Raw genomic sequence first — 14404 nt, forward strand, 5'->3', positions numbered from 1 at the left:
ACAATAATATTTCCCAAATTTTTGAAGATATTTTGTCAAATAAAAAAGTTTTTCGTACAAAGACTTGATTTATATTGGTCAGTTTGTATGGTAGCTATATGCTATAGTTTTCAGATGGCGGTTCTGACAAATAGGCAGCTTTTTGAGTAGAAAAGGACGCAAACTAGTTCCTCCGTTTTTGAGATATTAAACAACGTTACAGACATGACTAAATCGACTCTGCTCATCAGGTTGATGATATATATAAATATCTTTACTTCATGAGTATCCGACGTATCCTACTTGGTGTTACAAATGTCGTGCCAAACTAAAGATAACCTATTCAGGGTTTAAAAATACCACTTCGAATTACGAACCAATAGTGACTCTGTCAGCCAAGTAGTTTCTTTAAATTTAAAAACTGACATTTTTATCGGCTGACCTGGACATTATTTTTATAGACAGCGCTAATAGATGACCTTACTTGAAAAAAGATTCAACTTTACCAATTTTAAACTGATTTTGAAGTGCTGGAGAAATTTTATCAAATTCACATGTTTGTTCGAATTTGTTAGAAATAGACGAAAAGAAAGCATATATAGAAGTGGGAATAGAAATAGAAATATAATAGATGTGGTTGCCGACAGACAATCAAATAATCCAGTGATAGCTCGAACCACTATACTGAAAGCTATCGAGTTTCTTATTCCAATTAGTACGATCCTTTATTTACAAGACATAGAGAAAGATCTATAAATTTTATAATCAAAATTGCCAAAACTATTTTTTTCATTCTCCATCTTTAATATGCCACAAATGGTTCTATATTTTGTTTAATTACTACGCCACGCCCATTTGCTATACTAGTTCTAATTTAAAATAATTTAAAATAAGAATATTAAAAGTCTAAATGATAAATTTTTTTTCGCCTATGTCAAATATTTTGCGGATATAAGAAATACCTTTAAGAGTGTAGGCATTTTTTATCAATGTTGTTGCAACATGTTGCCAATTTCTTGATGGCTAACCGTAACATCGTAGCAGTGCGACATTTTTCCACTAATGTGCCTTGCAGCAGTGATTTATATTCTTTCTGCTTTATTAGCTGCGAATTTCCAAAGGCATACACATAACAAACATACACACCCACATATATATAAGTAAATGTGCATATGTATGCACCAAATACATGACTACAATCACACATGCGCACAGAACGCAAGTGCATTTATTTGATTGCAGTGCGAAGAATATTGCTTGCGGCCATAATTCAGTGACGCGCGAGTGCAACGTTGCTATTTGGTAGTGCTTGCTGCAGAACGCTTTGTGGCATTCACATCTCTTCGATTTCCGCCACTATTGCTGTTGGTGAATGTGAGGTAGTCTTCGCTTAACTGGCGTGGCAACATCATAAATATTTTTTATGAGTATTTTAATTTAGGCAAATGGCATGACAAATTGCCGACGATCACTTGGCGTTTCCAATATGCCATGCCGGAACTTATATACGAAGAATATGCAAATTTTTCTTATAATTGTATACATATGCACATATAGTTTCTTTACTAAAGTCTAGCAGATTAGCCTTATCCTAATTTATTTGATTTTTGTATAGATTTAGAAATAGAGGAAGCGCTTAAAGAGGTATTGAACTGTCTCCGTCAAAGCGTGAAGCTCTTTCCAACGGAGTCTTTTAAGAGAGTTCTTACTACCCAGTACATCCATTCTTCTTTCGTTATTTGATTTATAAATGAAAAATTCGACAAAGTGAAAAGTCTCTGCTGAGATAAATGAGTCTTAAAATGAAATAAAATTATTATGTTGAACGAAGTTCCTTTTTCACCAACATACATACAAGTTTACACCGAAGATGGTACAAGAGTTCTTTATATGAGCCGGTGTCGAATTTGGACGATGGGCGTGGTACTGTCCACTTTTAGGTAAAAACCCATATCTTCGGAGCTACTCCACCGATTTTAACCAAATTCGGTAGGTAATATTATTCCGACATTCAATACACTATAATGCCACATCAGACAAAAACCACGCCTACTTTCCATATATGATTCTTTCACTTTCCAGTATAGAAATCAAGAACCAATCAATGTAACGGGATATAAAACTTTGCACAAAGGTGTGGCTTTGAGGTGTGCCACCTTACGACCATTATGATTGACCAAGTTGAATTAAAGCTATTCAAGCACGCAGATACCAAATATGTGGACGCCAGTTCCTATTGCGAGCTTTTTACCGAAAATATCGGTCAACCTGTCAGATATATTATTAAAACTCGAAAATAATTTTTTGCGGCTTTGATGACGCAAACTTCTTCTGGCGATTTTTACCATGGAGAAAAATTTATAAAACCCATTTCTTTGAAATGTTGTGTTTCCAATAGAATCACTGCTATGAATTCATTGAAAATGTTGCAGAAGTGTTTTGGTAAGTCTACTTTATCACGAACACAAGTATTTGAGTGGCACAAGGCATACATTGCAGGTCATGAAATCATCGAAAATTCCACCTATTTTAATAACGATTTCATCGAAAGAAATAATGCTTGCAAATCATCATGTTGCCATCAGAGAGATAATCGAAAATCTCAACATATGCGAGTATTATAGTTAATGTTTTGGATATGAAGCGTGTCATTGCTATACTCGTATCAAAAGACCAGAATTTTTTGCAAAAAGGACGCCGAGTAGAGAACGCAAAAGAGATGCTTGACAACGCAGCTGAGGACCCTACATTCATCAAACTCGACATTGCTGGTGACGAGACGCTGGTGTCCAATAATGTAGCGAATGAAGCTCCATAAATGCGCTTTTATGTCAGTCCGGGTAAATTTTGATCAGGTGGTATTTGTAGGGATTTTCAACGCTGAAGTACTCAAGAGAAAAAAGAAATAGTTAAAAATGTTTTTAAAGAATGCAGCTTTTATTATTATTGTTATTTGTTTATTTTAGCAGGTATTTACCATAAACTACGAAAGTAATATTTAAATCATAACTGCGTTGAGTTGTCATTTGCACAGTAGCAAAAGTCCAACAAGGTCCACCAGCAACTAAGGTATTAGCTGGACCGTTGCTATTTTTAAATTCATCGTCCAGACGAATAGAGCTAATTACCAGGTTATTACTTTGGTACTACAAGTACAAGAAGAAAATAAAAATTCTAATAATTAGAACAAAAATAAACGCTATACACACTTTACTCAACCCACCGACTCTGGTATATAACGGCGTCCGTGCTATTTGCCGTACTCCAAGCAGATCTCGTCGAATATGCGACACTGATAGCGGCAAAGACTACACAAATCGACGGTAAAATTCTCATTTTCGATTTTAATTAATCAATTCACGGCCATACCGGGCAACGAGCTAAAACACTCGTCCGACATGCTTTTGGACCGTGCAAAAAGCTGTATTAAAGCAGAATGAGACTATTTTGAATAAAATGAATTGATTTTGCCGATAAAACTATTTGTTCTGTATTTTTTTTAAAAGTCCTGTTTACTTTGGAACGCACCTTGTATAGACAGACGGACAGACAGGCGGACATAACCAAATCAACTCAGCTCATCATGCTGCTCGTTTATGTATTTGAAGGATCTCCGACGTTTCCTTCTGTGAGTAACAAACTTCGTGGCAAACTTATTATATTCCATTGGTCGGTAGACCTAAGCATATATATAGACAACTTTGAAGAAAATTTTAGAATTCTGAAGGCCGATACTTATATATTAAAGTAGAACATGTTTTTCTATATTAGTAGTCGGCTCTTAGAAAACTACACGCGAATTTCTAACTTGAATAAACCTATCATAAGAAACTAATCGCCAGTTGGAGTTGGTCCCTATACTATAATATGTTGTGAGAGTTTTCACAGATTTCGATAACATTTTGACAAATTATTGCTTGTATTTGTGATAATTTGCTCATAATCTGGATATGTATCATAAGGATCGATTTTCGTTAAAGCCATATTTATGACCGATTTTGATCGCCGAAATTATTCCTGAATAAAATAATAGTGACAAGAGTGAAGTACCTATACTCACAAAATTTTATGTATTCGATTTATTTCCAAATATTTATGGTTCAATTGGGCTTAAAATCAATATAAAATTGGTAAAAAAAAGAAAATTGAAAACTACCTCCATAGTTGGGGCCACATAATAATTATTGTCCAAACTGATATTCATAAATATATGATAATGTTTAATAATAATAATCATTATATCATATATAATAAATATCATTATAGTTATAATGTAATATTTTACAAAATAAATAGTCAAAATATCGGGCGAACAACACGAATGATAAATAAACAACAAAGCCTTCTTTTTAGTAATATTATCAACGTGGGAAGTTTTCTGCAATAAAAAATATATATTTGTCATAGTCTTACAAAAAATGTTCACTAAAGATTTTTTAATATTTGAAGTTTATAAAATTTCTTCAAAAAAGCATCAGTTTGGCGTTCAAGCTCAACCAATTCGCTTTCATGTCTAATTCTCTTTGAAGTTTAAAGTATCTTAAATTGCTATATACCCTTGTTATTCTTTTTATATGAATTGTTGTCTGTTCGATTCGCCGCTCTCTAAGCAATGGTGAATTGAATACAGTTCTCTTTAGGTACACACGCTGTACTAGAAGAGCAGGCACGACGAGTTAGATATTCTTCTATTATTATTATATTGTATTCAATTTCATATAACATAGTCTTGAAGTATAATTATTTTTGTTATGTACATAAAGTTATTTAAAATGCTCGTTATTAATATTTAAAGAGAAATTTGAATCATAGCTTTATCATTATATGAATCTTAATATAACTATATTCCTGCGGTTTCTTTCAAAATTTTTACGTTTATTTAAAAAAAAATCTTTTCAATAGTTTTATTCAAAGTATTGCCCATCGGAAGCTTGAAAATTTCCCAATTTTTTTGCAGTTTCTGAATTCCATGTCAAAATTGCCGGCAAAAGTAAATCAAATCTATATTCGATACGATTCTGATGTGTACCGTATTGCGGTAAGAATGGCCTCAGAAGGTAGCCAAAAGTGACTGGATTATAAAGCGGGTGAGGCAAAACTTCCAAGCCACTGTTTTCCAAATAGTTTTTAACCGGTCTTGCAGAGCTTGAGATCTATCTTTGTCATGATGGAGAACTATTGCATTATTGGTTTTACTTTGTTTCACAAGCACTTAATACAGCATGGCCTTCGGATTCCTACCAAATACTAAGGATTACCTTGTCATCATGGATGTTCTTCTGAGCCTGTTTATTAAGTAGGTTACTTTAAGTAAAAAAATTTCCTATCGATCTTAATAGTGAAAATGTTGATGAATTTTTTTGCTCAAAACTGTAAGGTTTCTCAAAAATATATAGCAATAAAATTAACTCACCTTCAGAAGCTCTAAAAATATAATATTTCGCATCACTGATTCATTATTGGACAAGTTCAAATAAACCTGAAAAGGAAAAGAAAAAAATATATGAATTCGCATTGAAAGATGAGGCATAAACATATTACGGAAATAACTGATTGGCATATAACAAGTAATCAAAATAAAACATGGCTAAAAATAGGAATTACACCAGAACAGATTGGCAGCTAACAATTAGAGTAATTAAATCAAATTAAGCAAAACAAAAAAATGTAGAGTGAGTAATGGTCGAATTAATGAATGAAGAAAAAACGCTAAATATTTGTTGAATTTTTTTTAATAAAAAATTGGTAAAAGAAAACAAACGGACGGCTCGCTAAAGGCGGCACCAGTCTGTGAGGGCTGTGACAAGTGTTCGATGGGCGCAACGCTAATTAATCTCAGCAATTCGAACAAAATTTCAAAGGAAATAATAACAAAATTCTAACACCAGTGTAAATAGAACGATTACAAAAACAACAGGAAAAACAATTAAATAAAATAAGCGCCAAAGTTTAAGCGAAGCACACACCTAAAATTTACTGCTGTATATATGTTTGTGTTGCATAAGTGCGCGCAACATGCTGCAGCAACATTCGCACTACGTTGAAGCAAAATTGCCTGTGTATTATTACATGCAGATGTCTGCGACGAAATAGTTATTTGTTTAGAAAAATTTCAAATGCTTAAAACAACAACAAAAATGAAAAAAGTAAACGCGTAAAGTAAATAGCGCAGCAACTAATCAGCAAAATTGTCCACTTTTCTGTCTTGCATCTGCCACTTGATTTATTGATGCTGATATTTATGTTGTTGTTGTTATTGTTCAACAGCACAAGTGCTGATGTGTCGTTGAATTCCCAGCGTAATTAGAAAAATTTGGAAAAATGCTAAAAAAAAAATACATTTGACTGCCAGACAGTGCAACACAAAGAGTACACATACACACCTGTAAACGAAAAAACTAATTGTCACTTTCAATATATATTCACATATACATGCATATACCTTTGCGCATTATATCTAAAAATCTTTGTATTTTTTAAATATATACATATGTTTGTATATTTGTGTATTTGCATGCTTTCACGACACTTGTCTGATCGGTTCCGCCGCCCAGTCGCAACGAGTTCAATTCAAAGCCAATCCAATTCAATTCAATTCGAGTTGATCCAATTCGATGAGATGCGCGCTAGCTGCCAGCAAATGCCATTTCGTTGTTGTTTTTTGTTGTTCGCTGCTTGTTGCTGCTATTTTGGCAATACAACTGCTGTTGTTGTTGTTGCTGTTGCTGTTGCTGTTGTATTGAATGTTGCCAGCAATTATGTATACAAACACATACATATATACATATTTGGCCTGTGTTGACAAACACACTCACACATGCAACAAGGCATATACTGTACGTGTAGCCTATACAAGCATAGCAAATTGTTGTAGTTGTTGCTCGCTGCTCATCGCCAACATTGTGTCTACATAAAAGTTCATATGCGCATTCATCGATACATACACACACACATGCATACACACAAAATGATTGTAGTACTTATTGCCACTTGGTGCTCCCCATTTGTAGGGCGTTCATTGTCGTTTTGTTGCCATCGCTATCGTCGTTTAGTTTGTTTAGTCAGCGACGGCGCGCATTCGCCAATATAAGTGCCTTAATTCGATCTGATCGAAAGGTAATTTTTTAATTGATGCAAATCACAACTCTTGAGTGATTATCGAAATTCGGAAGCGTGAACACATCGATCGTTTGCCGTTCGCTACGTAACGGGTATTACTACTTATATATGTATATATAGTATATGATATATTTTTCTAATCCCTTGCTTGCCACAAGTGACGAAAATTTGTGGTTTCCTTGTGAATTTGCCGAGTTTGTACCAAAAAAAAGATGTAAAATAAATCGTGTGTTTTGAGATGGATTAAGTAATCATTGCGTGCTTTTCGTTACTTAATCAGTTTCATATGTGTAACGGTTTGGCTATTTAAGGATATATTTGTACATATAAACTTGGAAAAAAATAGTTTACATTCAATAGTGTTCAACCGTTTTCAACATTCTTTGTTTCAGTTTATTCTTAAGGATAATCAACTCAACTCAACTCTATAATATTTGGATTAATTTTTATTTAGCAGAAATTCTATTAAATAATTACTTAAAATGGTAAGTGAAAAATACTTATATAAATATATATATATATGTTGAGCCACATTATACATACATATAACCTTTTAAGTTCATATTTGGATACAGCAGAAAAAGAAGAAACATTAACATCGGCTGCTTGGAAGCTATAATAACCTTCACAGGTGCATTTTTTTAGGCAAATGTAGAAAAAAAATGTTTATCTTGATTTTAATCGATCAACTTGTATGGCAGCTACATATATGCTATATATAATGTAAGCCGGAGATTGTAGCATTGCATTCCACAATAATCCATGCCAAAATCGTGAGAAATAAAACAGTTTTCAATATAAAGACTTGAGCTATACTCTATAGTGGTCCGATATGAACAATTTATTTAGAGATTATAGCGTTGTATTGGTTAATTATTAGAACCAAATTTCGTAAAGATACCTTTGTCAAATGAAAAAGTTTTCCACATAACTTGATTTGGATCGTTAAGTTTGTATGGCAGATACATACTTGTACATATATAATATACTAGAGTGGTTCGATATCAGCGACTTTGACAAAAGAGCAGCTTCTTGGAGTGAAAAGAACGTATGCAAAATTACAAATCGATATCTCAAAAATGCAGTAACTATATATTGTATTTCGTGGCAAATGTATAACACCCTGTTTAGGTAATAAATACGAAACATCGCTTGATTTCATAAAGTCGACCCTTTTTGCTAATTTAATAGGAAATATTTAATGTAATTTTTTCTACTTCCAAAAAACTGTTTTCCATACAAGCACTTGATTCCAATCGTTCAGTTTGTATGACAGCTATGTGCTATAGTGTTGCGATATGGTCCGTTCCGACAAATGCGCAGCTACTTGGTGAAAAAAGGACGAGTGCGAAATTTCAGATCGATATCTGAAAAACTGAAGAACTAGACAGACAGACAGACATGGCTTAATAGACTCAGCTCGTCACGCTGATCATTTATATACTTATATAATATATAGGGTATCTCATGTTTCCTTTTGGATGTTACAAACATTGTGGCAAACTTAATATACATGGTTCAGGGTATAAAAATTATTGTGTGATAGCTTGAGCAAATTGGAGTATTGACCGTTCTTCGCCTCCCTTAATTGACGATGCCCTAATTGTTGTTTAGCTCTTTGGCGAAACTTTTAACGCTACTAATTTCAAAAGTTTCACAAGACATATTTATATTTTGTTTACTACCAGAATCCATTTACCTAACAGATTTGTGGCGAGTAAGTTAATACCATATTTTTATTAAATAAAGAAAACGAAGTTAAAAATCCCCTTCCGAAGCAAACATGCAAATTAAAATATAAAAACCTGCTTTTAGAGAAAAATCATAAAATAGAAGATACTCTGAGCAGCAAAACATTTGAAATCTCTCTGCTCAAATGAGCTTTCTCCGAGTTGCCGTAAGTGGAACATCAAACGAAGAGCAAGAAGCCTATTTTAGTTAGAAAATGCCTCCGATAAAAATCAAAAACGGAAAAGAGAATTAAGTTCTAAATTTATTTTGGAAAATTGTAAGAGTATCGGTAGCTTTTACTACTTAGCATTACAATTCATCTATTATGGCCTTGGTTATCGATTTAAAAAAAAAAAATACTTAAATTTTGCATAGAGATTTTTAAGTATCTAGCCGGTAAAAGATTCGGTCCAGTTGCTATTCTTCTCAAATTAACATTCATCTCCACTTAAGATAGAATAAATATCACTTCAGTGATCTAACCATATAAACTAGACTATCTATTCAGTCATCTCTTCCCGTTGAATTAAATAGTTAGGTTCTCAGTTGGCGCCTACACTTCGTTACTGAACAAAATGTTCGCCTCATGCTTTCGAAAGTGAGCACAGGATACAAATTGAAAGCCAAAGCGCATTTCTGCATTTCTTAATAAAATCTTATCTAGAATAATAATATCTAATGTTGAAATTTCTAACTCTTCTGAATTTTATTATATTATATATATCTTACTATTCGGTATATACAGAATTTCGCTATCACTTTAGACTTAATAACCACATGAAATATGCCTTATATGTTTTCTGGCAAATGTGTTGCAACAGAGAACGAAAGAGGCAAAAATGGCGTTTCAAAATGCCACATTTGTACGCAGGTACCTTGTCGTAAATCTTGAACGCCAATTGGGTCATTTTACTCGCCAGCAGCCATAAGAGATTTGCATATGAATACTATTCAATAATAGATAAACACATGGATGTGTTGTTGCTGTATGTGTTTGCCTTTATGCTCAAATGTTTGTATGCATATAGGAATAATAATAAATAAAATACGCGTAATTTAACGAGCTGACAAATTTTGTATGTCACTAATTAACAAATAAACAAAGCGCAATGAATGTAATAAACAAGTAAACGAAAATATATAGATACACATATATATGTATGTGTACGTAAGTATGTTTATATATGTTTTCTGCTTTTCTACACTTTATAGGAATTTCTGTAGAGAAGAGTTTGGAAAGATCCAAAATGAATAATCATAAACTTTATTCTCTGATTTATACTGAGGCCTAAAATTTCAAAATATAAAGAAAGCTCAAACTAATTAAAAATCAGATTTACCTGAAAAAAGTGTAAATATTTTCTTTTCACGTTTTTAAAAAAAAATTAATATTAGCTGAAATAAATTTTTCTTGCTGTAGAGACAATGACTCATCTATTTTCTATTATATATTATACCTTATCGATCATAATTTGCTTTTTGGACATATGGTACTTATACTTGTAGTTATAAAAATACGAACCTACGTAGAGTGTTAAAAAAATAATGATAATATTAAAATTTTCCGGGTTTGGAGAGTGCAATTGTCAAAACTTTTTTTATTATGTTTATATATGCACCGAAAGTACGATAAAAAAAGCGAGTTTGAGGAGTATTTCGACGATTAGAAGAGGCGCTGGCAAAAGTGTACAATATCTAATAGAGACTCCCGTAAGGGAGCAGCTCATAGTAGATCATCTTGACCCTGTCAATCCTATCAAGCACATAGCAAAATCTTCCAGACTATCAATTCTGGCTTGGCCACCATTTGTGCCGGCTCACAGATATTCGACCATGTCCGTTTAACGTAAGTAACCCACTATACAACACTACAAGTAGTAACCACCCGCTTCAGAAATTAATTGATTTTGTTGCGATTCAGCAGCAATTTGCAGATAGAAAGATATCTTTTACATAAGCTGTATTTTGTACGCTTTCAAGTTAAGATATCGACGTAAAATGCGCCAAGTCGTTCCATACGTCAGTCCGAGTTGCTGGGAACAGCGCCGAATCGACTCTCCACGGTCTTCATGTACACTCCCAGCTTGGCTGCTATCATTTCTTTATTGCGTGTTGGAGAAGGTCTATTCGGTCGAATATTATAAAATAATGAATGTTGGCTCTCAAGATTGGTGATGGTGTTGGGAATAGTACGCTCAGTAGGCCGATTATATTGACCATAAGCTGAGCGAAGCGGAAGAAACACATTCCTTACAGAATGAGAATTTTCGTAATAATGTTGAACGATTTGTAAACGTTATTCAGGCGTAAGTCTTTTTATGACAACAGTACTAAACAAAAATAATATGACAACTTGACACGACTCATATGCAATCTGTCAAAAAAAAGGCTACCACAGAAAGTATCTTTACTCAGATCACCCGTTATAAACATTCATATAAATGACTATATTATATACAGTATACATACATATTAATATGTTATCTTTCCTTTCATTACATACATTACATAGACGGAAGCAGAATACGATAAGGAACAGCTGCGAAGTAAGCCCATAATTAGTCTTTACATTTTTTGAATATTTCTCTAACTTTATACTAAATTCTCTTCAAAAACAGTTATGCGCAATGCCTTCAAAGCGTTCGATCATGATGAGCGTGGCCATATTGAATACAATGATGTACAGACCATTCTCGAGATACTCGGCCAAAAGCTGGATGACAAAGCTATTAAAGCGTTAATCAAGGAGGTCGACAAGTCGAACTCGGGCAAATTAGATTTCTCACAATTCTGCAAATTGGCCGCACGCTTTGTGGAAGTCGAAGAGGATACGCCGGCATTGGTCGGCGAATTGAAGGAAGCGTTTCGCGTTTATGATAAGGAGGGTAAGGGCTATCTGACGGTGCAAGTACTTCGTGACATTCTACGTGAATTGGATGATAAACTATCGGCCAGCGATTTGGATATGATCATCGAGGAAATTGATGCGGACGGCTCTGGCACCGTCGATTTCGATGGTAAGAGCGAAATTTATTATATACTTCTATAAGTCACAAATTACCATTAAGCTAATATCACTTTATATTTCAGAATTCATGCAAGTGATGACAGGTAAAAATGTCTATGATTTTACATTCAAACGGCATTTTGTGTTCGCTTCCGACGCTGTGCCCCGTCACTGTTGGACACCTGCATGCAGAGCACACGATTGTCCCTCTCGTCGCATGCGCTTACATCGGCGCATCGAGTGGCATTTTGAACGTTTGTTCGAACAAATGTGTCGGCCATTGCATGTCTGGCATAAACCGCTAACCTCGCTTGCAAGCACCACCCTTACATGCCCTGCTATTCCCTCTGCGCATTCCTCTACATGTACAACAAGCAAACATACAGTGAATATACAGAACAAAACAACAGACATGGATAAGAGAAATACGAAATTTACACAGACAACAAATATTGAAGAAACCAAAATTATACCACACAAACCCTGTTCGGATTGTTATCACTCGGTATTTCGTCCACGCTTCCCGAAATGGGTACCCATCTTTACCTTGTACCGTGAATTAGTACAGAATCCCTTCCGTCGCCGCACACGCCTCATGATTACCCATAATTGAAATGCTTGACTTCTAACTATAACCTCACATTTTTTACTAACTTGTTTATTTACCTCGACGCTGCCGTTTTCACTGCCAAAAATGTTGCTTATTTGATGCTTATTTACTAAATTATTTTCACTTTTTTTAATCTATAGGTTAAGCTACGATTCTAGTTATTGAAGTACAAAAAGTCTTAAGTGTCACCGTTGTGTTGCAGCAATGAAGTAAATTTTCTTATTCTAATTACTTTGACCAAGCGGAATTTTTGTTGTTAAACATCTAATTTGTTGTTGAACTTGAGTTGAACTCTTTTTTCCTTAAATTAATATAATAAAAAGTAAATGCTAAAGTGATACAAAAAATATTTTATTTTTTAATATGGATTAGGTGTATTTGGTACTAAAAACTTTATATTAATGCAAGAATACAAGTTTATTATTAAAAGTGTTGTAGTGTAGAGTTCTAGGTCTAGCGCATTACGCACCAAAATACTAAAGCATTGTGGCGTTAAGAGTAAACTCTGTATCCACGCTTTAAAAAAAATCATACTGAAACTAATCACCTCATCAGAATAGTTCTCTATATCGACTATAAATTATTATGTGATTACTCTTCTCACTGTCATAATAGTGATAGTATCCAGAACAATATCGCAAAATTATTACTGTCCCGTAATAATATGATTAGAATTGAAAAAGTAATAAAGCAGAAATATATGATATATATCTGGAGTTATGCAGGATTAGAAGAAGGCAAACAGTGCAATATAATTGAGGGATTGGAAAACAAATGGCTTGATGTTCCATTAACCAACTTAGGATACAATCCTAAATGTAGGCAACGTTTTTACGTAAAAGACAACATAAAACAATTATTTAAAATATTGCAAGAATTAAAATAGTAAATGAAAATGCAAGAGCTTAATACATAAATATTTTGTTTTTAAGGAAACCAATTATCGAAACCTTCAAAGTCCTTGTTTTTTGAATAACTTAGTGGTGTTTTAAGAAAGAGGAGGAAGTCACTAGTTAATTAATTAGCATGGTATGAATAATAGAACTAAATAATACATAAAAGCGGTGAATTAGAAACGAACGGTATAGAAATGGACATTTCGATGTATGGACTCACCTTCATTTAAAATTATATTAACTGTTTTTACCAGCGAGAAATGCGAGCGAATTTTCAATGTAAACGTGTTCTTCTTATTTTGCTCAGGAACACATGCAAAGAGCCAGAGTTGCGAATTTTCTTATTTGCGTTAAAAATTAAATTTCCGATTTTTTATCTTTTTAAGAATAAAACATGTTATATTAAGTTTTAATTCTGATCGAAAAATATTTTTGAATTTAAAAATTGGAACAATTAAACAAAATATTTCCCAAGTCGGAAACAGGAAAGGAAAAGGGACAAAAAAGCAAAAATTTCAAAATATATATTGTTAATGCGAGGAAAGAGTGTTAAACTATATTGATATTTTATTGAAAATAAGCTTTCCTTTAAAAAAAAATAATTCGAATTTCAAAAACATGAGTTTTTTATTTTTTAATATAACCATGGAAATAATATTTTTATTTTTATAATTTCAATGGTATTTCAGACTAAAATTTTAATCTTTAACTCAATATTTGGAATAAACATTTAGTTTTCTGTCTGACATTTGCGATTACAAATTTAAAAATTACTTTTACTTTCGGTGTTCACAAGTTCATTTTTTATAGCATACATGAGAATAAAAAGGTCTTTAACTTGATTTTGATCGATCGGTGTAAATGGTAGCTATATGTTTTAATGGTTCGATCTGAATAATTTCTTCAGAGATTTCATTATTGCCTTAAGCTATAATCCATGCCAAATTTCTTGAAAATAGAAGTGAATCTAGTAACTGGCAGCTGCGTTTAATATCCTTAAAGGTCATTGAATGAAAATTTTCATGTGCAATGTAATGTTTTCAAAAATATTTGAGAGGCTTA

At 33.2% G+C, this 14404-nt stretch overlaps 1 protein-coding gene and 1 long non-coding RNA gene across 3 annotated transcripts in view; one reads left to right on the forward strand and one right to left on the reverse strand.

Annotated features, from left to right (window-relative positions):
- LOC138856874 (uncharacterized) overlaps positions 1-5461 on the reverse strand; it is an 89270-nt gene extending 83809 nt beyond the window's left edge. Inside the window, exon 1 of the long non-coding RNA XR_011395858.1 lies at positions 5393-5461. This is a non-coding gene — a long non-coding RNA (uncharacterized lncRNA). The remainder of the gene's footprint in view (positions 1-5392) is intronic.
- Positions 5462-6990: 1529 nt separating this feature from the next.
- TpnC4 (Troponin C TpnC4) lies at positions 6991-12793 on the forward strand. Of its 2 annotated transcripts, none has more exons than XM_036369979.2 (6): positions 6991-7095; positions 7491-7583; positions 11342-11375; positions 11448-11846; positions 11920-11940; positions 12587-12793. In XM_036369979.2, exons 2-6 carry the CDS (start codon positions 7581-7583, stop codon positions 12589-12591), a joined length of 462 nt encoding a protein of 153 aa, XP_036225872.1. In that variant the 5' UTR covers positions 6991-7095; positions 7491-7580; the 3' UTR covers positions 12592-12793. The 2 variants fall into 2 exon arrangements, with proteins under 2 accessions (XP_036225872.1, XP_014102787.1); XM_014247312.3 differs by having other exon boundaries at positions 7033-7190.
- Positions 12794-14404: the final 1611 nt, after the last annotated feature.

The sequence above is a fragment of the Bactrocera oleae genome, chromosome 4, assembly GCF_042242935.1.
Source record: "Bactrocera oleae isolate idBacOlea1 chromosome 4, idBacOlea1, whole genome shotgun sequence".
NCBI classification, from domain to species: domain Eukaryota; kingdom Metazoa; phylum Arthropoda; class Insecta; order Diptera; family Tephritidae; genus Bactrocera; species Bactrocera oleae.